At 39.8% G+C, this 25,067-nt stretch overlaps 2 protein-coding genes across 2 annotated transcripts in view; both read right to left on the reverse strand.

The window, feature by feature from the left end:
* The window catches only part of LOC145722061 (apolipoprotein R-like), a 7,448-nt gene extending 3,605 nt beyond the window's left edge, over positions 1-3,843 (reverse strand). Inside the window, exons 1-2 of the mRNA XM_081823142.1 lie at positions 3,658-3,843; positions 791-961 (exon numbers count right to left, since the gene is read on the reverse strand). Coding sequence (XP_081679268.1) covers positions 791-961; positions 3,658-3,766 — 280 coding nt within the window. The 5' untranslated portion in view covers positions 3,767-3,843. The remainder of the gene's footprint in view (positions 1-790; positions 962-3,657) is intronic.
* Positions 3,844-16,032: 12,189 nt separating this feature from the next.
* The window catches only part of LOC102734749 (C4b-binding protein alpha chain), a 29,480-nt gene continuing 20,445 nt past the window's right edge, over positions 16,033-25,067 (reverse strand). The window contains exons 9-12 of the mRNA XM_006730398.3: positions 22,655-22,840; positions 18,116-18,289; positions 16,997-17,172; positions 16,033-16,451 (exon numbers count right to left, since the gene is read on the reverse strand). Coding sequence (XP_006730461.1) covers positions 16,278-16,451; positions 16,997-17,172; positions 18,116-18,289; positions 22,655-22,840 — 710 coding nt within the window. The 3' untranslated portion in view covers positions 16,033-16,277. The remainder of the gene's footprint in view (positions 16,452-16,996; positions 17,173-18,115; positions 18,290-22,654; positions 22,841-25,067) is intronic.

Below are 25,067 nucleotides of genomic sequence, written 5' to 3' on the forward strand. Positions count from 1 at the left end.
ACAACGATCCAGGCCCTGTACAGCTATTCTCTAAAATCAGTCCACAGATTCTTTAGAGCTAGGGGACATTGTAGTAAGGGACATTGTGGGGAGATCCAAGGGTTCATGTGCACCTAATTGACAGTTAACCCTTAACTAGATCTTGTGGAGTCATCTATAGGTCAGCAAGAGGAAGGACTATTTTATCTCTAAGATTCACGGGAGGCCAAAGCAAGCCTCCCCCTACACGGGTCTTGGTGGGCATTTCTGAGGTATGTATGTTAATCTCCAATGGGCCTGGAACACATAACCCCATGAGAGGTCATCAAGCGAACAGGAACAAGATGGAGGGCCAAATATGGAGTCAGTATTGTCAGCACTCCTCCACATGGTGTTGGTAGAGTGACCTTCCTTGGGGAGGAGAGTCAGGAGTAACTGAGGGAAGACATGCGATGCTTCTAGGGTAGGTTCACGTTGTGATAATTGTTGACCTTCAAGATTTGTACAGATTCTGTAGTATGTTACATTTTGATTAAAACTTTTATGAAAACAAAGCAAAAAGTGGTCCTCTAAATTACGTCTGAAAACATACACTTTGGTAATAATTGTTACTTCCAAGACCGATAAGCTGCGTGATGGTTCAGACTTTAAAAATATTATACCATATGCATGTGTTAACTACACGAAATGAATAAATAAATACAATTAAAAAATTGTAAGTGTTTACCCTAGCTGGGAAGAGACTCTATGGTCAGAACACTCACAGAGACTCTACTTTTTAAAACAGGATAATCAGTGAGGTTGAAGTTACCTTTACATTCAGGGGCTGGAGACGACCAGTGGGAGTTCCTGCAGGTGATTTTAGACTCTCCAACCAGAACATATCCTTCATCACATTCATATTGCACCACAGTAGTATAGGAAAAAAATGAACTCATGTCTTTATGGGATCCATGGGCAATGCTCGGAAATATTCTGCAGTCTTGAATGGTAAAAGAGAAGGGTGGAAGACAATGAGCTAGAGTTTAATTAACAATTCAGAGTGAGGGATTCTTCTTATTTTATAGAATGAAGTCATTAAATTATACTGCAGAGGGATATTTCATTTCCTTGACAAAATCAATAGGAATGATCTACTGAGATCTTAGCTACTGGCTAGACACTGTGTTAATCATTTTATATATGTTAAACCAATTAATCCTCACACTAACTCTCCGAGGCACTATGATCATCATTCCCATTCTGGAGAAAAGGAATCTCAACCTTAGAGGGGTCAGATATTCCACAGAAGGTCACAACTATTAAGTGCCAGTAACATGAATCAAACTTAGGGATTAAGCTCAGGTTTGTATCAAAGTCCACTGGTACTTTCTGGAATCCTGCTATTTTCTGCTCTCTGTAATGATCATTGGATGCTTACTTTATAAAGCCATAAAATGGAAGTTTTGGTTGAAGAACAATACTCTAGCACAGTCAAGTAACATCCCATAATTGATAAAGTAGGTAGCTCAGAATCTGTTAGAAAATTCTTAACACCTTCACCCAAATCAAAGGCATTAAAAGATTAGGAATTTAATTTTTAAATTCAAATTAGTCCCAGGTGAGGCAAATGTGTAGGTGCATTTCTCCTTCACACTGACAGAGGGGCTCTAAGGAGCCCACTGAGAAAAGCTACTATATCTCTTTGCAATTTGGAGAGACATTAGAAACAGTGACCTAGTATCAAGCTCCTGCCTGGGAAATCTAAAATGCAAAGGTGGGCTGTCTAGTGGCTCTGCTGGTGAGGGCGAAGGACAGATTTCTGCTGCTTTGAGATTGGCCCATACTCCTGACATTATTCGGAACAAAGGATGAGTGAGTACTTCCAGTGAATTGGAAATGGGCTGCATGAAAAAGACAGGCCTAGTGACATTGTTTTCAGGCCTGTGCAAAAGGACCTCCTGAGGTGGGAAGAAAGCCTCAGTAAAAATAAATGCCCAGGAGTCACTAGGTCTTTCGGAGATAAGAAAGAGGAAGTGATCAACCAGAATCGGAAATGGATCCCGGGATCAAGCAGACCAGGGAATTGCAGTTAGCAGATCCTCAGTGATGATGAAGGACCCATCAAAAAACAGCAACAACAACAACAAAACACAAGAGAGAAAGCAAGCTTGAAACACTCTTGACGCAAAGAATCAGCTCAGGTCAAGCACTGTTTCCCTTACCTCTGCTCCTTCAAAGCTTCAACTCTGAAGGAGTTGCTCTTTTAGTAACGAGGAAAAAGAATTCACCTGTGTATGAGTCAACAGTTTCCATATAGCATTTCTTAAACTGCAGATAAGGCCCCTCCATAGAAATATAAAAAAATAGCTCTTAATTTTTATGACCAAACACACATACAGAGTCCTGTACCAACACTTCTCAGGTAATATCAAGGAGGCATACTTGCTATTTACTTACAAAGATAAGATGTGGCCATGATGTAGGAAAGATGTTAGGGTTCAAAGCCAATGGCCAAGAAAGAATTCTTGAGACATCTTTGATGCAAAAAGGTGATTTTATGAAAGCATGGGGACAGGCAGGAAGAGCTGCACTGGGGTCATGAGGACTGGCCCATTATATACTTTCAAGTTGGGAGGGGGTTAGGGATAGTGTAAGTCTCTAAGGAATATGGAAGCAAGACTTCCAGGACCTTGAGGGGGCTAGCTATTGTTGGGAAAATGTCATTTATTACCATCTAATAAAACCTTAGTCATGAGACCCTTTGATGATGTATATCAATGGGCCATATGCTTGGGGGATGAGTGCCAACACATATCTTGGTAACAGTGTCTTACATTTATATAATGGTTTACAGTTCACAAAGTACCCTATAATTTTACCTCAGAAAATTTACTCAGTATTTGATAATAACAGAAAATATATTTTAAAATTTTTATTTATCATTAGTTTTTAATCCCAGTGTAGTTAACATACACTGCAATATTAGTTTCAGGTGTGCAACACAGTGATTCAGTACTTCCATACTACACCCAGTGCTCATCACCACAAATCCACTCCTTAATCCCCATCACTTATTTCATCCATCCCCCGGCCCACCTACCGTCCTATAACCATCAGTTTGTTCTCTGTAGTGAAGGGTCTCTTTCTTGGTTTGTCTCTTTTTTTCTTTCTTTCATTGTTCTGTTTCTTAAATTCCACAGATAAGTGAAATCATATGGCATTTGTCTTTCTCTCACTGACTTATTTCACTTAGCATTATCCTCTCTAGCTCCATCCGACAACAGAAAGTAGTTTTGCTTTTTGGATGGAAATTATTTCTAATCAATCAGTAACTAAGATTGTGGATGGCATAGTTAACCTATTTGAAAAGTAAATTTGTTCTAAGCATCTTGGAGCATTGAAATATAAGAAACTAATTTGAAAATTCAAGATTATTCTTTGCTAAAGCAGCCTCACAAGGAATTTTGCATATCAACACTTTTCTATTCTAGACATAACAACAGCTTCTACCTGCATTAAAATAATTTCCTTTACATTTTAAAATTCTTCATTTTTATTAATACATAGTTCATTATACTCTCTCAAAAAGGTTATGAATTACCACTATTTGACTATATTCAGTTAATTCTTAATTGAGTGCTTGTCCTCCATATCTTAGAGAAACTACCCTCCTTTCCCCATAACTACTGTACTCACCACACAAGCCAGAAGGGCACAGCAGTAGGGTCAAGACCCCAAAGAGGTACAGTGCTGGGAAAGTGCTCTGCGACTTCGGGGCCATGGCACAGAGTCTCAGAGGTGCCATACTGAGGCTCAGTGTTCTCAGACACTTGAATCAATATGAAGAAAAGAATTCTAAGTAACAACTGAAATGGTGCCTAAGCCAACATAACCAGCCTTGGCAAAGTCTCAGCTATGTGTCACTAAAGGGGAGGGACAGGGGGAGTGACCAGAAGACCAGGTGCTGAGCACAGCTCTGACAGAGGTCAGCTGATAAGGCCCCCTTCTTGGAGAGAAGAGTCTGGAGATGGATGGGCGAGGCCTCTGGGGTTCTGTTTGTGGTTATTGTTGTAATCCTAGACTCCCTTGCTGTTCAGATGGGGCACATGATGAGTTCCTTTCTGGATATATCCATGATTCCTCTGTGAATAAACAAGAGCAAAAAGGCACAAGGGACGGCAGCTCATGATGCACAGTATATGTGGTGGGTTCTACAGGAATTAGAAGTCATAGCATGAGAGAAAATAGAATGTCTGAGAAGTGGTGCCTGTTTGAGAAGTGGTTTCTGTGATGAGAAGTAGGTATAACTTGCCCATAGAAGAATGGATTTTTTTTAAATCTTGAAAATTAAATTTCTTTCTAGATAGCACATAGTCTAGGCAGAACAAAGTAGTATGAGTCTCTAACTGTGAAAATACTCAAGAATCCAGTCCATACAATTACAATTACAATTATAATTACAATTACAATTATGATTACAGTACCTCAGTGGGAACCTCTTTTCCCTAATTCCTGGGTTTTCTAATGTACATAAAACATCAAATGATTCACTCTGTGAAACTGACGATTCTAATGCGGAAGTTATTCTAGTCTGTGTTTGCAACACAGAAAAAGCATGCACTGAAAGTTAAATAGTTGAAGATGATTAATTAAGGAGAAAGGAAGATTTCTTATGACTTTCAGAATATCTGAATGATGCTGGATCCTGGAGAACCTAGCATTTTGCTTCTAAGCACTAAACACAACTGGATGGAAGGCACATTTGTTATTCTTCTTAGATTGTTAACCCCAAGACTAAGTTTCCCATAAAACCATCTGGGATTGCCTGGTTATTCATCCAGATCAATTCCTAAATTTAGTCTCCTTAAATGGGACAGATGAAACTACCAACCTGGATTCTATATCTTGCCCACCAACTGTGAATATCTGTTCCTTGAAGAGACAAAGATGGTTGTCTAAACAAAAGAGCAAACTCTGGAAATTGTCTTAAAGTGATCTTCACTACTCAGCTGAACTGGAATGATTGCAACATACCAGTAATAGCCAAAATGCTTATCTATCAGAAATATAATAGACAAAAGAAAGCAAGTAAATCCGCTAAATAGTTGCTTCCTTTAAAAAGAGGAACCACAATAAAGAAAAGTAATTTAAATGATCAATCATCATGTTTTGTTGACCTGCCTTTAATCTTTAAGCATGTAGTGTACCAGAACTTTGCATAAATTATTATAATGAGACCTCAAAAACTCCTGTGACATGGCTCTTGCCTGCCTTGTTGCATAGATGAGGAAACAGGTTCAGATAAATTAAGTAAACTGCCCCCTAAACTCTTCAGATAATTAGCGGCTTAGCCAAATTCTGAACCCAAGACTGATACTTAAAATCCAAGCTTATTCTTTAAACCAAAAGTTGTATTTTTTGGCCAATAATGATTTTCTGTCAGGACACTGAATCAGCCATTTGGGAGTAAATCAACATCATTGGCTTTTACCCAAAGGTACGCCCACCCTCCAGATGCTGCTGGCACTGCAGTTAATGGCTTAGACCCATGACCACCAAAGCATGTACTGTGATGACAGGAGGCACTTCATTCCTGATATAGGAAGTTATACCCTGTTCCCTCAGGAGCAACCAATGCCTGACTGATCCTGGGATACAAAAGCTCTGATTCCTTGCCTCAAGTCTGGACAACTCTGTGGTACAATTGATGCTCTAGAGCCCACTGTGGGTCAGGTGAAGGTTACACTTAACCTGAGAGTACATTTTTGCTCAGTTCCTTTCCCTCTTGTTGTTTCATTCCCTTATAGTTCCATCAAAAATTCATATGCATCTGAATCCCTTCTAGAGACACAGACTGAAGACAGTTTATACCACAAGTGGATCTAGGAAGCAAACTCTAAGAATGAGATTCTAGAATTGGATCACCCACCAGCCAACTGACAACCAAGGCTCCATCACTGGTGAAAGGTGAAGTATCGACAGCCCTGGCTTACTGTAGCGTTGCAACTATGAACATTTTCACCTGGTAAACTGTCATGAAGCATAGATGGAGAAAGATGCATTGGCTAGTGAAACATCTCTAACATTTGAGAGGTGCAGTGGAAATAGGATTGTGAAAAGGGATTGTGAAATTGGGTGGCTAAGTACTGTTGATGAAGCTCAGCAACCCCTTAGATGAAAATGAAAGTTCAAAGCAATCAATCACAATTCAAATCCAAGTGTGAAATCCAGGAGCCCCTCCCTGCCCCTGTTAGTATTTAAAGAAATTCTTATATCAGCTAGCTTGGAGACTAATTATACTAAGGACCAGGGTCAGAATATAATTATAAAACAATAGTAAAATTTCAGTAAAAAATAAATTCTTAGCCTTGGCAAGTCTCTACTAAAAGTTTACCTTTATGGAAGGAGTGGTGCCCTTAGACTTGGCATTAGGATATCCAGGTAGATGCACTACAGAACCTTGAACTCCAGATTTCCCTAAACCCAAAGAGCTTATAATTGGCCCAGTTTCCCTTGTTATAAGATAGTGCCCCTGATGCTTGAAGACCATGCAGAGCAATCAAATACATCAGGTATCTTAGAAGTTCATAACTGCTCTCCTCAAGATCTACCCCCATTCACCTCCAGGCATCAGACCACTTACTGAAATCAAATCTCAGTATGAACTGACTAAGGGTAGGCTGAGCCTACTAAGAGAGGAGAGGAATCACATGTAGGATCTGTGAGACCTAGTTAGCATGTATTAGGAGTTGGGAGAGTATGCTTAGGAGGGGATCATAAAGCTGGACAAGGGAGACACTGTTCCATAACACAAGATCGCAATGCAAGTGCCCTGGGAGTCAGCTCTTGTGTGCTTCTGGGATGCTTTTGGAAGCTTAGGAAAAATGATGGTCAAAAAATGATATAAAGATGCCAGAACTGCTAAGGTAGACTAAGCAGGAAATGATTAAAGATTCAGAGAAGTAGACATGTTAGAATGATCTATTTTAGGGGCACCAGGGTGGCTCAGTTGGTTAAGTGTCTGCCTTTGGCTCAGATCATAATCCCAGGGTCCTGAGATCCAACCCTGCATCAGGCTCCCTGCTCAGCAGGGAGTCTGCTTCTGCTTCTCCCTCTGCTCTTTCCCCTGCTCATGCTCTCTCTCTCTCTCTCAAATAATAATTAAAAAAAGAATGATCTATTTTATAAAACCAGAAGACCTACCAGCTATTTTCTTCATGAGAGTCCTGAGGATGTACCATTTACCAGGACAATAAGGAATGCCCCAGTGACAGGGACCAATATTATAAAGAAACTTTATTCTGGCCAACTATCTATAGGCTCCATTTTTGGTAGTAGATGCTATTATCAAATGTGGCTGCCTAATAGCAGTGGGGATTATAGAATCCCAGGATAGCAGGGCTAAGTAACAGCACTTAATCTTCAGAAGCGGATTGGGTGAAAAGTACTGGAGGGCCAAGACTAGGTGATGCAAGAATATGCCTAGGATGCAAAATCAAAGTAGGCACTTATTTTCAGGCTTGTGCAAGTACTGACCCTCAAAATGAGCGCCTCCTTAAGGATGAGGCATGTAAGGCAGCAAGGCTGGGAGGCAGCCAAAGGAGAGAACATCCTACCTGTAGGAATCTCTGAAGAGGGTCAATAGAATATGGTGTTCCTTAGGGTAAGGGTCTGTCAACATAGGTATTGCATGATACATAATCAAAAAAGTTCAAGAATGAGTGATCCAAAGATTGAGATAAGCTATTCCAATAAAAAGTCATGATCTTTTGCCCAATTATGTTTTTTTAACTTGGCTATTTTCTCCCCCGTTCTCAGACTTAAAGTAAGTACAGATCCCTATGAGGAAGGACCATGTAACACCAGAGCAAGTATATATGGTAGTACTTCTCCAATCCTTTCCCAAAGGAAACTTGAATAATTTACTTTAGTAATTGTGCACTAGGATCTCTAGAGACTTGTTGGATCTGAGCTGTCTATGATACCTGGGAACAAAAAGTATCACTATAACCCCAGTTGAAATAGAAGCTGCAGGAGCCAGGCAATAAAAGGATCCCTAGTTCATGTTTACCTCACAATGATTCATTGGGCTTATGGACCCACCTGGCAGTCATTTCTGTGGCTCTCAAGTGTACACAGTTTGTAGGACCCTCACATTAGTTCTCTGACCTTTGAAATGAGAGGTGTCAAAGTAAGAAAAACCATGTAAAAAAATCTACAAATGATATTTAATACTGAAACACTGAATGATTTTCCCTTAAGATTAGGAATCCAGCAGGATATCTACTCTCATCAGTCCTATTCAGCAATATATTGGAGGTCTAGCTAGTGCAATAAGGCAAGAAAAATAAATAAATGGCACTCAGTTTGGAAAAGCAGAAACAAAATTGTGTTTATTTTCAGACAGGATTGTTTATTTGGTAAATGCCAAAGAATTTATAGAAAACCTGCTATGACTTATAAAAGAATTTCATAAGGTTACAACATACATGATCAATGTATAAAAGTCAATTGTATTTCTATATACTAGCAATGAAAAATTGGAAATCTGAAATTTAAAAAGTACTACCATCTCAAGGGCAATATGCTAGTGACAAAAGCCATTTTCAAAAGATCACATACCATATGACTCCATTTTGTAAAACTTTGTCAAAGTGACAAAATGATAGAAATGGAGAAGAGATTAGTAGTTACTCATGGTGGGCGTGGTGGGCCGGGGTAGGGGGTGAATATAAATATAAAGAGGTAGTTCAAGGGGGATCTTTGTGGTGATGCAATAATTCTGTAAATAGTGTAGAATTATACACACACATTGAGCCAATGTCAATGTCCTGATATTATCAATATTATTCTAGTTCTCTAAGATATAACCATTGGGAGAAACTGGGTGAAGGGCACATAGGACCTCTCTCCATTTGCCTTGTGATTTTCTGTGAATCCATAATTATTTCAAAATAAAAAGTTTTAAAAATGACACAAGCTCCATATGGTGCATGGTAGCTGAAAACTACAAAGCCGAGAAAGCCTCATTAAATGGAGTAATATACTGTGTTCATGAGTTGAATTGAAAGACTCAACATTATTAAGATATCTGTTCTCCTCAAATTGATCTAGAGATTCAAAGCATTCCAAACCAAATCCCAGCAGATGTTTTGTAGAAATTGATGAGCTATTTCTAAAAAGTACATGAATAAGCCAAGGCCTTAAAATAGCCAAAACAATTTTGCAGAAGAATAAAATTTAAAAGACATACTTCCCGATTTCAAGATTTGTTATAAAGCTACATGATCAACACATTGTGGTATTGGCATAGGAATGGACTTATGGATCAATGGAAAAAAATAAAGTCCAGAAACACACTAACACGCATATGGTTAATTTTAGACAGAGGTGCCAAGGTAATTAAGTGGGAAAAAATATAGTCTTTTCAATGAATGTTTCTCAACAGAATAATTGGTCATCCATATGCAAAAAAAAAAAAAAAAAAAAGAAAAGAAAAAGAAAAAAGAGCTTTGACTACTCTTACCCTTCACCATGTGCAAAAATTAACTCAAAATGGACCATAGACATAAATGTAAAACTAGCCAGTTTGGGAACTACTAGTTTAAGAGAGAAAATATTTATTTATTTCTCTATGTATTCCACAGTCTATTTTCATAACAGAAAGAAAAGCTTCTCCTGTGGAACTAATATTTTCTTTTACCAAACAATGTAAATATTCGCTTCATTATATTTTCCATTTTAGTTTCACTGAAAATAAGCAATAAAAATTACTACATAAATTAAATTTTAGAAAATTAACTTCTATCACTCTCAATTTTGATTTTTCATTTGTATTTTAGCAAGTTAAATTATGCATATCTATTATAAGCTGATATATTCTATTTTTTTTGAAATTATTGTGTTTCTATTGGGTACTGAGCTAAACATAAAGGAAAAAAAACCTACTTAAGAAAACTCTTTAGCAAGAAAATTTTTCAGTTATATAAATATGCATCATTTGTTAAGTATAAATACTCATAATGAATGATAATCTTATTTTAAAGCCTAAAAACATTGGCATCAGACATTTGATGATCTGCCAAAATGATGGGAATACAGGATTAGGAGCTATTCACAGGACTATTTGTGAATCAGAAATTTTTGGAAAACAGTGTTCCTTTTCTGATCATTTGTATCCCACATTAGAAAATAGCAGCTTGGAACACCTGGGTGGCTCAGTCATTAAGCATCTGACTATTGATTTCATCAGGTCTGATCTCAGTGGACCTCAGTGTCCTGAGATCCAGCCCCAGGGTCCGGTTCCTCACTCAGCGTGGAGTCTGCTTGAGATTCTTTCTCCCTCTCTGTATGCCCCTCCAAGCCACTCGCAAACACTTTCTCTCTCCTCTCTCTAAAATAAGTAAATAAATCTTAAAAAAAAAAAAAAGAAAATGGCAGTTCAATCCATAGTCTCCATTCATATATATTCTCTTTTTTTTTCATATATAAATTTTCATCTGAAATCTCTGATTTACCAACTTCCTTCTCCCCAAGATACTTTCTAGGGATAGGAAAAATCATTTTAAGAAGGAAAGTAGACATTATCAATGCTGACAGGGTGAAAGTAATGTTGCATTAGAAACAGGCTGAGGGGTTTGGGGGGAGCAGAGAGGCAGTAATCTCGTTTTGCATGGTAGAAATTCAAGTTAATAAAGAAGCAGGCAGGAAACTGGAGAATCTTTTTCAGAAGAAACTGAACAGCAATAGAGAAGACACCAGTAAACACTGATATTTGGGAAATCCTCTGAATGTGTTAGGCTATAAGCTAAGTTTCTAAAACAAAGGCAGAAATTTATATCTCTCTTATGCCACAATCCAGAAGTAGAGACATATTCAGGTTGGTCAGCTGCTCTGCCCAATGAGGTCATCTGAGGGTAAGGTCCCTTCCCTCATTGTCACTCTAATATCACCTGGGTCATTTGTCCTCATGCGCATGGTGGGGCTGGCTCACCAACACCCTGTCAGCATTTCAGAGTGAAAGAGGAAGTGGAAGGTAAGCAGCTTCCTTTTTAAGAAAGTGATTAGGAAGTTGCACCCATTAGGAGGTTGCTCCAAGGGAGCTGATATTTAAAGGGGTGAGGGTAGTTCTATTACTTAAAGGAGGTAAGTCCTGAAAATGTATATGGGGAAACAATTAGCAGCCTCTGCTATAGCTCCCAAAAAGAAAGAATAGCTTACTGATTAGTCTCCCCAAATACATAGAATTTAAATTAGCTTATGTGGGTCTTATTCTTAAGAATGAACATATAAGGGGTGCCTGGGGGGCTCAGTCAGTTAACGTCTGCCTTGGGCTCAGGTCATGATCCCAGAGTCCTGGGATGGAGCCCCTCATCGGGCTTCCTGCTCAGCAGGGGGCCTGCTTCTCCCTCTCCCTCTGCCGCTCTCCCTGCTTGTGCTCTCTCTCTCTCTGTCAAATAAAGAAATAAAACCTTAAAAAAAAAAAAGCAGAGACTAGAACTTCCAAAGAAACTATTATTAATATTCTATATGTGAGTAGTCATTATATCCATAAAGAACAGAACACTTTTTTAAAGTGCTGTGAACATTTTATAAAATTGATAAAACAATTAAAATACAAAGGCAAGGAAATATTCCCAAAGAACATGGGGGAGGGGCAAAACAGAGTTGATGGTATAGGAAACAGAAAGAAAATATAAGAAAGTTATAGGATTGACAAAAGAGGTCCAACATGTGACCAGTAGGATATCCATAAAGAAAAAGAAAAAATAGAGAAGAGAAAATTACTGAAAAAAACATACCAAGAAAATTTCTCAGAAAAAAAAAAAGAATGAGTTTCCTTATGGAAGAAAAGGGAGAAAGAAAAAAAAAAAATCCTGTAGACTCTGTAATAAAAATGGCTTTTGACTTTTCAATTGCAATATTGGAAACTTGTACAAAGAAGTTACTCTTTTAAAAAGTTCTAAAAGAAAGTTATGTTTAGCCCAGTTTTCTACACTCAATGAAATTATCAACCAAGTATTCAAATAAAGAGTTTCACATATGCAGAAGCTCAGTGTTTTACTTACTTTCTTATTTACTTTCACAGCATCAACTGTGAGTACATAGTATCATTTCCTAGGCAGCTCATTAAGGACGTTCTCCAGTAAATAGAGGAAATAAACCAAGGAAGTGGAGAACGTGAATCCAGCAAAAGCAGAGCAGGAAGGTGAGTGTACAGATGTGAGAGCGCCCACTCATACGGAAGGTGAGTGTACAGATGTGAAAGTGCCCACTCACACTGAAGCGTGTAGCAGACCCTGCCAAATTCCTGTTGATAGCACTAGGGCTCTCCTGCACACTCTGGACAGCTCCGAGACATCAGTATCTGCTTTGTCTGCCCAGGCTTTTTCAAGAACTGCTGAAGGTTATTCTGACAACAGGACAGCAGGTCAAAAATATCAGGTAATTGGGGTGCCTGGGTGGCTCAGTTGGTTAAGCGTCTGCCTTCGGCTCAGCCATGATCCCAGGGTCCTGGGATCGAGCCCCACATCGGGCTCCCTGCTCGGCAATGGGCCTTCTTCTCCCTCTCCCTCTGCCCCTTCCGCTGCTAGTGCTCTCCTGCTCTCTCATTCTGTCAAATAAATAAGTAAAATCTTAAAAAAAAAAGTCAGGTAACTAACACTTCCCAGTAGCAGACCTTAATATCCTCAATATCTGTAGAAGTTACTGTATCAATACCCTAGCTACCTTGCCCTGTGAGAGGTATAAAACTTCATGGTTTCCCCACGGGTTCAGGTCACCCACGGAGGTCGGTGGCTTGACAATGCACCTCTTATTGGCTGCCTTGCCTTCTCTGTCTCACTGCTCCACTCGATTTCTCAAATATTCATAAAAACATTTTGAGCACATATAGAACAATTCATCAAGTATTCTAATTACCTGACACTCAATGAACTCAAGAATGAGTTTTTGCATGGAGAAAGCAATATGATACAATACAAAATATAGATTAGGTTTCCATTCTATTCTTCCCCCCGCCCCGAAAAAATATTTATTCTAATGTAAATGAAGAGTGGAATACCTTGTTTAAGATATAAAACTAATTCAAATAGCACTTAATAAAGAAAAGAAGTGGCGTTTAAAAATTATTGTTTAATGATTGAAGACAGAATTCTGAGTGAGGCTTGGTGGCAACAGGAAGGAGACGAGGAGGGTGTCGTCACTCTCACCAGTGGGAGAAGGTGAGTGAAAATCAGTGAGAGCAAGTCAATGAAACAGTTACCCGTATCTAACCCTAAGGAACTGGTTAACATCCTCTTTTCCGGGCCATGCAGACCTTGGAAGTACATAGAAAGAGCCACTGCAGGAAGCTGGATACATAAAATGGGCATCTGTGGGTGGTGTACCCATGCAGGTGATTCACCAGCATCTTGGGGATGGTGGTGGGGGTAAAAAAATTTCAAGAAGAGACGTGTTGCTGAGGAAGAAGTACATGAAGCTTTGGAGGTGAGGGTCCAAGAGGATGGCCAGGTTGGTAAGCAGATTCCCCACGCACCCAACCAGATACAGGCTGGAGGACAGACCAAAGAGCCCTTGCTGTTGCAAGGGCTGCTCAGGGAGGCCGAGGAGGATGAATGCAAAGATTCAGGTCTGTTTGTCCATGTCCAGGCAGTTCTAGAGCCAGAAGCAAGGGCGTCAACTGTGAGTGGACTCCTGGAGAAGAAACGGATTCTCGAAAAAATTAAAAAAAAAAAAAATCAAACAATTAAAAGAGCCTAAAACTCAAAAAAAGAAAAGAAAAGAAATAGATTCTGGCATTAATGTCCTGCCCCACCCCCCTACATCGTGCATCTCACTAACCCCCTGAACCTCAGTTCCTTCATCAGTTTCAGGGGACTAATCATTCTAACCTCTTAGGATCATTACAAGGATTAAGTGAGAAAAATCTGTCTTGAGGGGCTGAAATCCATGCCTGACATACAATATGGGCAACTACTTTTGTTAGTGGGAATTTCTAGTGATGCTATCAAAATAAATTATTTTATGTAAAATAAAAATAAAAATAAAATAAAATAAAATGGACATCTGTTTGGGTTTCCTTTGCTTACAATTATAAAGCTCCTGCTAACATGAGACTGTGGTGGTAATTGAGTTTTGTTTTCATTTTGGTTTTTTTGTGATACCTCTGCCCACCTCCTGATAAGGCAAAGGCAATTATTTTTCTGTATGTTCTAAAATTTATTTTTAATGTTTGGTATAAAATTATTCAGGCTCTTACCCTTCCTCTTCCTCCAAGCATCAGTGAGCATCAGATTGAACAAATTCCTCTCTTATAAATTCTTCTGATAAGGCTTTTCTGTGCCTTTTAGTCTCACCTACAACCTTAACAGTCTTCTCTACTTTCATGGATCAGATTTTCAGTAAATAAAGTGGGAAATGATATTTAAAATGCACACGAATTTAAACGACGAGTAGCAGATTTTCTCCTCCTGAGAAAATGTCTGAGGCACCCCAGGGGCTCACGGCACATCCTCATGCCCTGAACCGGCAGGGAAAACTCAATATTCACCATAATGGATTTTTAACCTCTTTGTAAATTTTAATCAAGTTGTTTTTCAGGCAGCTTTAGTAAATATTTGATTGGTGAGACTGCACATAACAAAAGACCTCTATAAGCCCAGAGTCCAATGGTAGGTGGAAAGTTAAATGACTCTCTAAGAAAATGGAAAGAATTAATAGCAGAGAATGCAGAGGTCTGACGAAGGGGGAGGCTGAGTAGAGAGAGAGAGAGTGAGAGAGAGGCCAGAACAGATGTCCGAAGAGAGCCACGGAGAAAAGGGAACTGCGGAAGAGACCAGCTGTGCTGTGGCCACATCCCTAACTGGAGGCTGATGTAGACACTGCCGCAGCGCCCTCCCTGACGGTGACCCCGTCCTCGGGAGCCCATTCAGTGGGCCCACGGTGCCGGCCGTCAAGGCTGTTGGAGCAAGTCTTCAGCGATGAGAGGAGGGAACTGGTGGATAAATGCCCCAGGTGCTCACCTGGAAAGACTACTCAGAATCGTGTCCCACATGCTCTCAGAGCACAGTCGGCATAACTGAGCACCTGCTGGCAACCCCAGTAACCACCCCAATCAAGCTCCTTCCTTCAGCTGTCCTCCCTTTCTCATCTGATCATCTCACTACCCACTCGCTGCTTTCTGGGCCACCCTCCAAGGAAGCTAGTAACCCACAAATCCTTGTCTAAGGGGAAACCCGAAATAAAGATCTACCGATTTCCTAGAAGCAGGTGCAGGCAAATGGCTTTAAGGACCATCAATAGTTACCTTCCATGTTAGGTCGGTTTCTCTAACAGTTCCAGCCCGTCTGTTACATCGAAAGTCCACTGAAAACCTATGAGACCCCAGTGCCTCTGCAGAGTATATTTGGTGAAATAAGAACAACAGAGGCCGGCGTTCCCCCATAGAGGCATGTGAACAAAGAGAGAAGAGACGAGCAAAGGGGCTGGGACATGAATGAGAGATTTCAGAGGATGCAGGTCTTGGAGGGGGTGGTGAGTAGAAGGAACAACAGTGTCCAGGATACACCAAGATACACGGGTGATTGATGGAGGTTTCTCCTCATGTGGGGGATACTTGCTCAGGCCATTTCACTTTTCAGATGGAGGACATGGGAACACACAGGTGGCCGCCATGTGGGCCTCATTCATCAGTCTATCAGAGTTTGTTTTCTCAAAATGGAAGAAGGAAGAAGGAGGTCCAGACGCAAACACTAATCCCTTTCCTGTCAAGCAGAAGTCCAGACGTAGCATTAGTGAGGCAGAGGGCCAGTGCACGGGGGTTGGGTAAAGGGCAGGACTCCCTTCAAATGGGGAGAATGGACCAGGATTTGGGAGTGTGTTGACATTTAATCTAACTACTGAGGACCTGAGGGATTTGCACAAGTGGACATGTGCAGTGAGGCAATCCAGGGAAATGCTTTGCTGTGAGCCCACGTCCATGTCCAAGGCCCTTACAGTAAAGGAAATGTACTAACTTTGTGTAATGGGTATGTTTAGGTACCTCATTAAGGACAGACCACAAAGACAAAATCGTTTTTGATACATACATTTTTACTTGAAAAAAAAAATGTACACTTTGTGTCCAGAAAAGCAAAACCATCAGCTACAAGATAATCAATAATTCTACAGTCACAAAGCACTAAATGTGAACAAATTATCCTGTCTAGACATTTATTACCATGAATGATGGTGCAAAGGGGACAGTAGAGTTGGTAAGCTGAAGTGATCTGTATTGTATTGAAAGCGGCACATTTTTCTCCCTCTTTTGGGAGAAATTACAGTGATGACTCCATAGTATATTTCTTTGCCTTGTCTCTCTGTAGTTCCAGTACTTCAATCTCCAAAGACAATTTATACAGCTCCATGGCCATTTTCACATCTGCTGAGTTGGGGAGACACTGCATGGCCTTTCTGCCTTTGTGGACATGTTCACAGCCTTCAGGGACCACCTGAAAGAGATGTAGATGCTGGGTGTGGTTGAGTGGCTTCTCTCCAAATCAAGAAGGACAGGGTTGGAGGGGGAGGAGGACCTCCTGACAATGACAGGACTACAGCTCAAAGCCAAGACCAAGCACAGGACTGCCTGGTGAGCAGGAAAACCAGAAAACACCTTGGGTCCCACCGTAGTCCTTCCCAGAGGGATAAGGACCTGTTCTGAGACAGCTTCACAGAGGGCCTCTGTGAGGAGAGAGGCTGTTTCTGAGACCATCCAGAAATGGAACATAGTATATTATATAGTCTAGAAAAAGTCCCAGGTATCTGAGTCCCTCTTTTCCCTAAGGGGCTCGATTATTCCTTGTTCTCCAGTGAGAGAGGAGAGCTTGTCACTCCTACCTGACCACAGTACTTCAAGAAAGAAGAGAATTCCTTTGAAGGACTCAGAAATGACTCCTGACAAGTCAGATCGCACCACTGCGAGCTGGGACAGTGCTTGGGGGGGGTCCATTTTTAGGGTTGGCTAGCACAGGAGCTTTTCTTGAATCATGCCACTTACCCACTCACACTTGGGCACCCCAGGGTACCAGGTTCTGTTCTCTAAGCAAGTGATATTTTGGGGACCATCCAATTTATAGCCAGAGTCACACTGGATGGTAACATTTGCAGTTTGAAGATATTGATCCTCATCCACAGACAGCTTTGCATGGGCTATTTCTGGTTTTGGACACAGAGCTACAATGGAAACACAGTTTTAAGCAATATGGAAATCTAAGGAAAAAGACATGACAACAGGCTAGGATTATAAGAATTAACTATCATAGGTGCTGCTAATTGTTTTATCTTTTGTTTTGTTTTTGTAACAGTAATATTTGTTAGCATTTTGGTTGAGCATTGGCCACAATTATATATCAGACTCAGGCTGAGCATTTTATGTGATTCAGCTGTGTGAGGTAATGACTGTTAGTTATCACTCCCATTTTTCTAGGAGAAATTTGAGATACAGACAGGTTAAGAAACTTGTCCTAGGTCTTCATACTTTTGAAGAACATGATAGGATATAAAAAAGGCATGTGATCCCAGGTTCTTCGCTATCAAAGCAAGTCTCCCTCATCTCTTGATCCCAGCAAGACACTAGCTGTGAAATGTTCCCTCCTGCCGACTGGCTCCTGTATGTAATAGAGACTATGGTGGCAAATAATCCCCGGAGTTGCTGATGGCAAAATGCTATTAACCTGTGTGCCTGTAAAAGTCAGACCTGACCTTGACTTGTCCTGTCCCCACAAAACAGTAGGAGCCCCCCCTTCCCCGGCCTGTAGCATGGGTAGGTGGTGCCTTGCACGAGGCTGTGATGGAAGTATCTGCCACTTTGTGAGGTTTGGAATTAGCCCTTGAGAGCCCACATTCGTGCTAAAGCAAGCTTGCATGAAAATTTTGCTACAGGCCGTAAATGAAATGGCCACTTGCAGAATTTTTCTGGAAATATACAGGAAAGTGGGCATAGGGGTTGAATTTTATGACTGGGAGAAAGAAGAAGGGAGGTTGATGTTTATGTATTCCCCTTGTACTGTTTGCATCCTGAACATACTCATGATTTCAAATAAATCAAATCAAATCAACTGCTTCCGTGCTTTTGTGACATTTCCGCCCACCTGACTGAAAAGGGAGTTGGAGTTACCTTTACATTGAGGGACTGCAGGTGTCCAGCGTGAAGAACTGCAAGTGAGTTTGGCCTCTCCAACCAGAGTGTATCCTTTGTCACATTTATATATCACTTCATTTTGTATGAATACACGGAATCCTTTAACTTCTTCATAATGTCCGTGGGCAACATCAGGAGGAAAATCACAATCTTGATGGTGAGAGATAAAAGTGAGAGAGCATGAGCTTGTAGAATGTAAAAAAATAACTCATCCCTGAATCTGTGTGTTTTGTAGGAGGCTCCATTCTGTCCTGTCATCTTCTCTGCTCAGAGGATCACTTAGCCAAACCCAAGACCTGCGCTGCCCTCCTGTAAGCCTCAGGCTGAGGAACCATCATGGCCCCATCATTAGACCACTTGGTGGTCATCTCTAATATCTTCAAAAGGATAAGGGGAATGGATAAAACTAATACTTTGTTCAACCCCCACATTGAGTTCTTGGCCTATGGGGTAAAACCTGTCATATCCAAGAAGTCGAGTAGAAGCCATTGATCCTGCCTATCCCCATCCCCCTTGAAGCAAAGACAGCATATGAAAAACTACATCATATACCAAAGTGGCAGGGGAAATGGGGGCATTGTGCCACTCTTACAGAACTACAGCTGCCTCCCCATTATACTGCCATTTACTTCCCCAGTCTGTCTACAAGAGAAGTTAGGATTCTGGGGAATGACAGTCGACCATGGAAAATTCAACATTTTAGTTCTCATTTCAGATGTGGTGTCTTTGCTAGAGTAGATTTTTGTATCTTTGGGTAAGTGGGGGCCACTGGTTTAGCAGATGCCTTCTTCTCATCCCTATCACAAAAGAGGGTCAGAAAGTTTGCATACACAGAAGGATAAAATCACACATTTGTAGTTTTAGCCCTGGGGTATGATAACTCACTTGCCCCTGTCATAATAGAGTCTGATGATACAATGATTATCCGGACATCCACACTGATCCAGTATGTCAATGGCCTCATGTTAATTCTACTGAATGAGCAAGAAGAAACTAGCATGTTGATATAGATAGATAGATGATAGATAGATAGATAGATAGATAGATAGATAGATAGATAGATGATAGATAGATAATCCATCTGGGTTTCTGGCGTAGATCTCCTAAACCCTTGTAAATTCCTAAGTGCCTAGAACACTAAGAACATCTTTTGTTCTACTGAGGCAATTCTCAGTGGCTCCTGGATTAGAGTTGGTCACCAGAAAGATCGAGTCATGATGCAAAACTTAGAAGCTTAGAAATTTTCAGGCCTGCTCTCCTCTTCAAAGAGAGGAAAGAAGTAGGAAACAGTGTTAGTAATTGAGCATGCCTATAATGAGTGAGCCTTCATAAAATCTCAGTAGTATATTGTTCAGGGAGTTGCCAGGTGGGTGAACACATCCACGTACTGGAGGATGATGTACCCCAAATCCACAGGTATAGAGGCTCCTGTGCTTGGGACCCTCCCAGACTTCACCTTATGTATCTCTTCATTTGTGTCCTTCATCATATCCTTTAATAAACTGGTAAATATAAGTTAGTGTCCCCTGAGTTCTGTGAGCCCTTCTAGCAAATTAATGGAACTCCACAAGGAGATCATGGGAACCTCCAATTTGTAGCCAAGTTGAACAGACTTTGGCAGCAGCCCGAGGACCTACTACCACAATTGGCATCTAATGTGGGGGGCAGCTTCATGAGACTGAGCCTTTACCCTGTGGAATCTGCCACTCTCTTCAGGTAGATAGTGCTGGAACTGTGGCAAATTATAGGACACCCAGCTGGTGTTGCAGAGAATTCTTTGTTGGAAGAAGAAGAAAAAAAAAAAACGCATACACTTGGTCACCTGAAATGTTGTGAGTGTTCCGTGTGAGCAGTAAAAGAGACATACAAGAGAAACACAGGAAGTGAAGGGGAAGACTGGGTTTTTCCAACTCCTATACTGATGCTCCAGATATAGAATGTAAAGATTCAAGGGTTTGCCATATCAATACAATCTTCAGAGGTCCAGGGTTCAGGGCTTGTTAGGCTATCCCATCTAAACTAATGGGATATGCACAACACACCACAAAAAATGGTGCATAACACCAAGTAGAACTTTCTAGATTCTAGAGGCAGTACATTCCATACTTGGGAATACTATTCCAGCCCATATGCTAGATGACATAAGAGATAGCTGGGTTTGAGTGGGGCCCATGTTGGGAAAAGCCTCGGCAGCAAGTCCAGTTGCAGTGAAATTGTCCTGTTGCTTGAAACTTAAGGACGCAGCAGAGCTTAGTATATTGAAGGTGGCTATAGTCAGAAAGCATGCAAATATCAATGGGACTATCACAGCATATACCCTTGAGATCCTGAAGCAAGGCCAGGCACTGCTGCAGAGAATTATGTGCTGTTTGAGATATAACTCTTGACATGTTGTTTGGTCCTGATAGAAACTGTACCTGATATTGGGTCATGAAGTGAGCATGTGCCAAAAATCATGATCTTGATCTATCAGAACCAAGTTATACGGCCAGGCAGGCAACAAACAATTCATTATAAAATGGAAGTTGTCATCTGGGATTGAACATGCACAAGCAGCCTGCACAAATAGGGAGCCTAGATCCTACTTGTGCCCATCCACTGTTGCACAAGTGTCTCTTTAGCTCATGCTTACGGCTATGTGGAGTATCCATTATAACCAACTGACAGAACAGAGGGAAGCCAAGCCTCATTCACAGATGTGTATTTTGGGTATGTGTGTGCAAGCTAAAATGGACGGAAGCTGCATTAGAGCCTGATCGGGGAAAGAGAGTAGTAAGGAAAAATCTTAGGTAATCTTGCCATTCACTTTTTTGGAAAAAGAAATGGGCTAAGGATAGATTAAATTAGCCTGGAATGGCCCAGAATGAATGGCTTATTTGTCAGCATCCTTAAGGACAAAGATTGGATGATTGGGCCCAAGGAGATCTGCGGTAGGTAGAAGCAGGTGACTGGACGTATGGGAATGACAGGAAGTGCAAAGTTTTTATTTTGTGTGTTAACACCAGTAGAGCATCCCCAGTAGAGTAGGCATTAAAAAATCAAATAGAAAACAATGTCTCAGCCAGTTGAAGTCAGCCATCTTCTGTCATTGGCCCGACCAGTGCTGTCACAAGAGGAAGAGGAGGAAAGTGGTGGTATGGATGAAGAACAAGCATGGTGGGCACAACAACATGGACTCCCACTTACCGAGGCTGTCACTGAATCTTCAAACTGCCAGCCACAATGCTAAGTCCCTAATATGATACCATCCCTTGAGATAACCACAAAGCCACTTGGTAGCCAGTTGACTATATTACATCCCTTCTACCTGGAAGGGACAAATAGGTATTTTGACAGAAATACACAAGTATTCCAGGTATGGGTTTGCCTTTTCTGCTTGTGGGACTTCAGTCAGCACTGTTATCTGAAGACTATAGAGTGTTTAAATAATTGGCATAGAATTACACTATGCACAACTAGAAAACCCACTCATAGCAAAAGAGGTGTAGTACTAAGACCGTGGCCATGGAATGTACCACTCACATTACAGACTGCATCATCCAGAACCCGTAGGCCTGTTTGGACATTGGAATGGTCTGTTAAAGGCACAGCTGAAGTGCCAGTTGAGAGGCAATATTTTACAGTGATAACACTTCACAATATTACTTTACAATATCTTCTGGAACACAGCACTCTGAACCACTTTAGGGCTCCTTTGGGCTCCTTCTTACACACAAGGCAAGAAGAAGCATCACTATCCAGCAGGGGTAATTGTTCTTGATCATCACTAGATAGGACGATGGAAAAACAATGGGAGAAGTAGGATTGTATTTAGCACTTAAGTGCTCTTGGTGAGGGAGAGGTAGGCATTTCACACTGGGGGATAGTCTGAAGGAAAACTTAGAGACAGCAGAAGGAAGGGAGGAAGTCTGAGGAAGAAAGGAAGCAAGTTTAGAAAGATGGGTTCAAATAGATTTGGGTGGGTCTTGAAATGCAGATTAAGGCATATGGACAGAAAGAAGAGAAGAAAAGACAATAAATACCAAGAAACAGAAGACAATAATTGATAAGTTCAGCTGATCTATTAGATGTGGCCTATTTTTACTGATTTCAGAAAAGAAAAGAAAAGCAGGAAGGTCAAGAGAATGGGAATAAACAATGAGGAAGGAAAAGAAAGTTGGACTGCGGGGGTGGACAATGCTTTTTAACAAATTTATCCACTCCAAAAATCATGAAGGGTATACAAATTCTTCCTAATTTGAAACCTTCCCTTAATAATCTCCATCACTTTGATATGAAGAAACATTGAACAAACTGAGGGTTGCTGGAGGGGAGGGGTGTGGGGGGATGGGGTAACTGGGTGATGGGCACTAAAAGGGCACTTGATATAATGAGCACTGGGTATCATATGCAACTAATGAATCACTAAATTCTACCCCAGAACTAATAATACAGTATATGTTAACTAACCTGAATGTAAATTTAAAAAAAGAAAAGAAAAAAGAAAAAAGAACATAAAATTCCATAAGCTCTTACTCTCATCACATGTTGGTGTTTTGGGATTCCACGTGCCATCTTCTTGGCACCTAGCTTCAAACTGATATTTCTTATAACACATATAAAAAACTGTGTCTCCGTAGAAATAAACACAGCTATTCACAGATCTAGTGCTGTTTGAAATGATTTCACCATTCTCCAGGTCTGGTATTGGACAACACATCTCTGAAAAATAGAAAGTGAGGTGAATGGTTAGTAAAATCACTGCAATGAGGCGCCTATGGATAATAAATTCATTTCTGCTTTCGAAGATTTCACCACTGAAGAGAGACTGGGGAAACAGAAAAAGGACATTCTGGGTCTGCTCTCCCTGTCCCTGATTGCTAAAGTACTCCAACCTAGTCATTTCCCTTCAACTAAATGATTTCATTAGGAGCCTCCAAAATGAGACATTGGATGAAACCTGCCTGAAAATGTAAATTTTCAGAAGCATTCAAAAGCAATGACAAATAACATCCATTGCTTATGGTTTCATTAGGGTTACATCATTATTAACCTCTCTAATACCTTACACTTCCTTAGTCACAAAAGGAAAAATGTCCTCAAAAGTTTATATCCACCTGACAGCTAACGCACAGAAATAAATTTAAATTACTGCATATGGCCAGGATCTTTTTTGATGCCACATTTAAGAGAAATAGCTACTCAAATTCTTTCATTTTTAATGCAGTAAGAGCTGATAAAAAGATATTTTTTATTCATTAGTAGAAATACTTTCAGGTAGAACTTGATATTGCTTGATATAAGAGAAAATATCAGAGCAGATTAAAATGCCCTATTCTTCACATCAGGAGCTTGACTAGCACTACAATGGTTTTTTAGGCATACCTAAACACTCTCACTACTCACTTATTTATGAATTACAATAAAAATACCCAACATTCATGTTTCTAAATTATAATATTAATATTTATGTAATACTATAGAAAGCACTTAAATCATACTATTTAAGTCATAGTCCAAATCCACACTGTATTAGATTTTCTGATAACTAGGATAAATATCATTTCACTTCTGCTTTTTAAATGGTTAAATATATCTTTATTAAATAATTAAATCAATACAACTATAGTGGGTAACAAAAATATAATTTTAAAGTAGGTTTTTAAATTCCCAACAAACAAAAGTCCAGGGCCAAATGGCTTCACTATTCACAGGTGAATTCTACCAAACATTTAAGAGGAGTTAATACCTATTCCTCTCAAATTGTTCCAAAAGTAGGAGAGAAAGGAAAACTTCCAAATTCATTCTACAAGTCAGTACTAGCTTGATACAAAAACCAGACAAAAACCCACACAAAAGAAAACTGTAGGCAGTATTCCTGATGAACAAAGATGCAAAAATCCTCAGCCAAATATTAGCTAATCGAATGCAACAATACATTAAAAGGACCATTCAGTCAAGTGGGATACTTACCAGGGATGGAAGTACGGTTCAATATTTGCAAATCAGTGAATGTAATACATCAAATTAACAAAAGGAAAAAATTTTAAAAACATATGATCATTTCAAAAGATGCAGAAAAAGCATTTGACAAAATATGACATCCGTTCATGACAAAATGTCTCAACAAAGTGGGTGTAGAGGAACCATAACTTAACATGATAAAGGCCACATATGAAAAACCCATAGCTAACATCTTAGTCAATTGTGAAAAACTGAAATCTTTTCCTCTAAGATCAGAACCAAAGATGCCCACTATTGCCACTTTTATTCAACACAGTACTCGAAGTCCTAGCTGTAGCAATCAGACAAGAAAAAGAAATAGAAGGGATTCAAACTGGTAAGGAAGAAGTAAAATTGTCACTATTTGCAGATGACATGATACTATATATATAAAACCCTAAAGACTCCACCAAAAAACTATTAGAACTAATAAATTCAGAACCACTGCAGGATATAAAATTAATATATAATATTATATAGATTATATATAATATTAATTAATATATAGAACTCTATTGTATAGATATATACAATATAAACAATATTATTATATATTGTACAGGTAGCAGAAAGAGAAATTAAGAAAAGAACCCCATTTACAATTATACCAAGAAGAATAAAATATAAATTTAACCAAGGAAGTAAAGGACCTCCTCTCTGAAAACTATAAGATATTGATGAAAGAAATTGAAGATGACACAAAAAAAAGGAGAGATATACCATGCTCATAGATTGGAAGAATTAATATTATGAAATGTCTATACTACCCAAAACAATCTACACATTTAATGCAATCCCTATCAAAATGCCAATAGCATTTTTCACAGAATTAGAACAAATAATCATGTGGAACCACAAAGACCTCTAATAGCCAAAGCAATCCTTAGAAAGAACAAAGCTGGAAGTATCACAATCCCAGATTTTAAGACGTACTACAAAGCTATAG

Source organism: Leptonychotes weddellii, chromosome 6 (genome assembly GCF_054177405.1).
Source record: "Leptonychotes weddellii isolate Sample4059 chromosome 6, ASM5417740v2, whole genome shotgun sequence".
In the NCBI taxonomy this organism is placed as follows: Eukaryota; Metazoa; Chordata; class Mammalia; order Carnivora; family Phocidae; genus Leptonychotes; species Leptonychotes weddellii.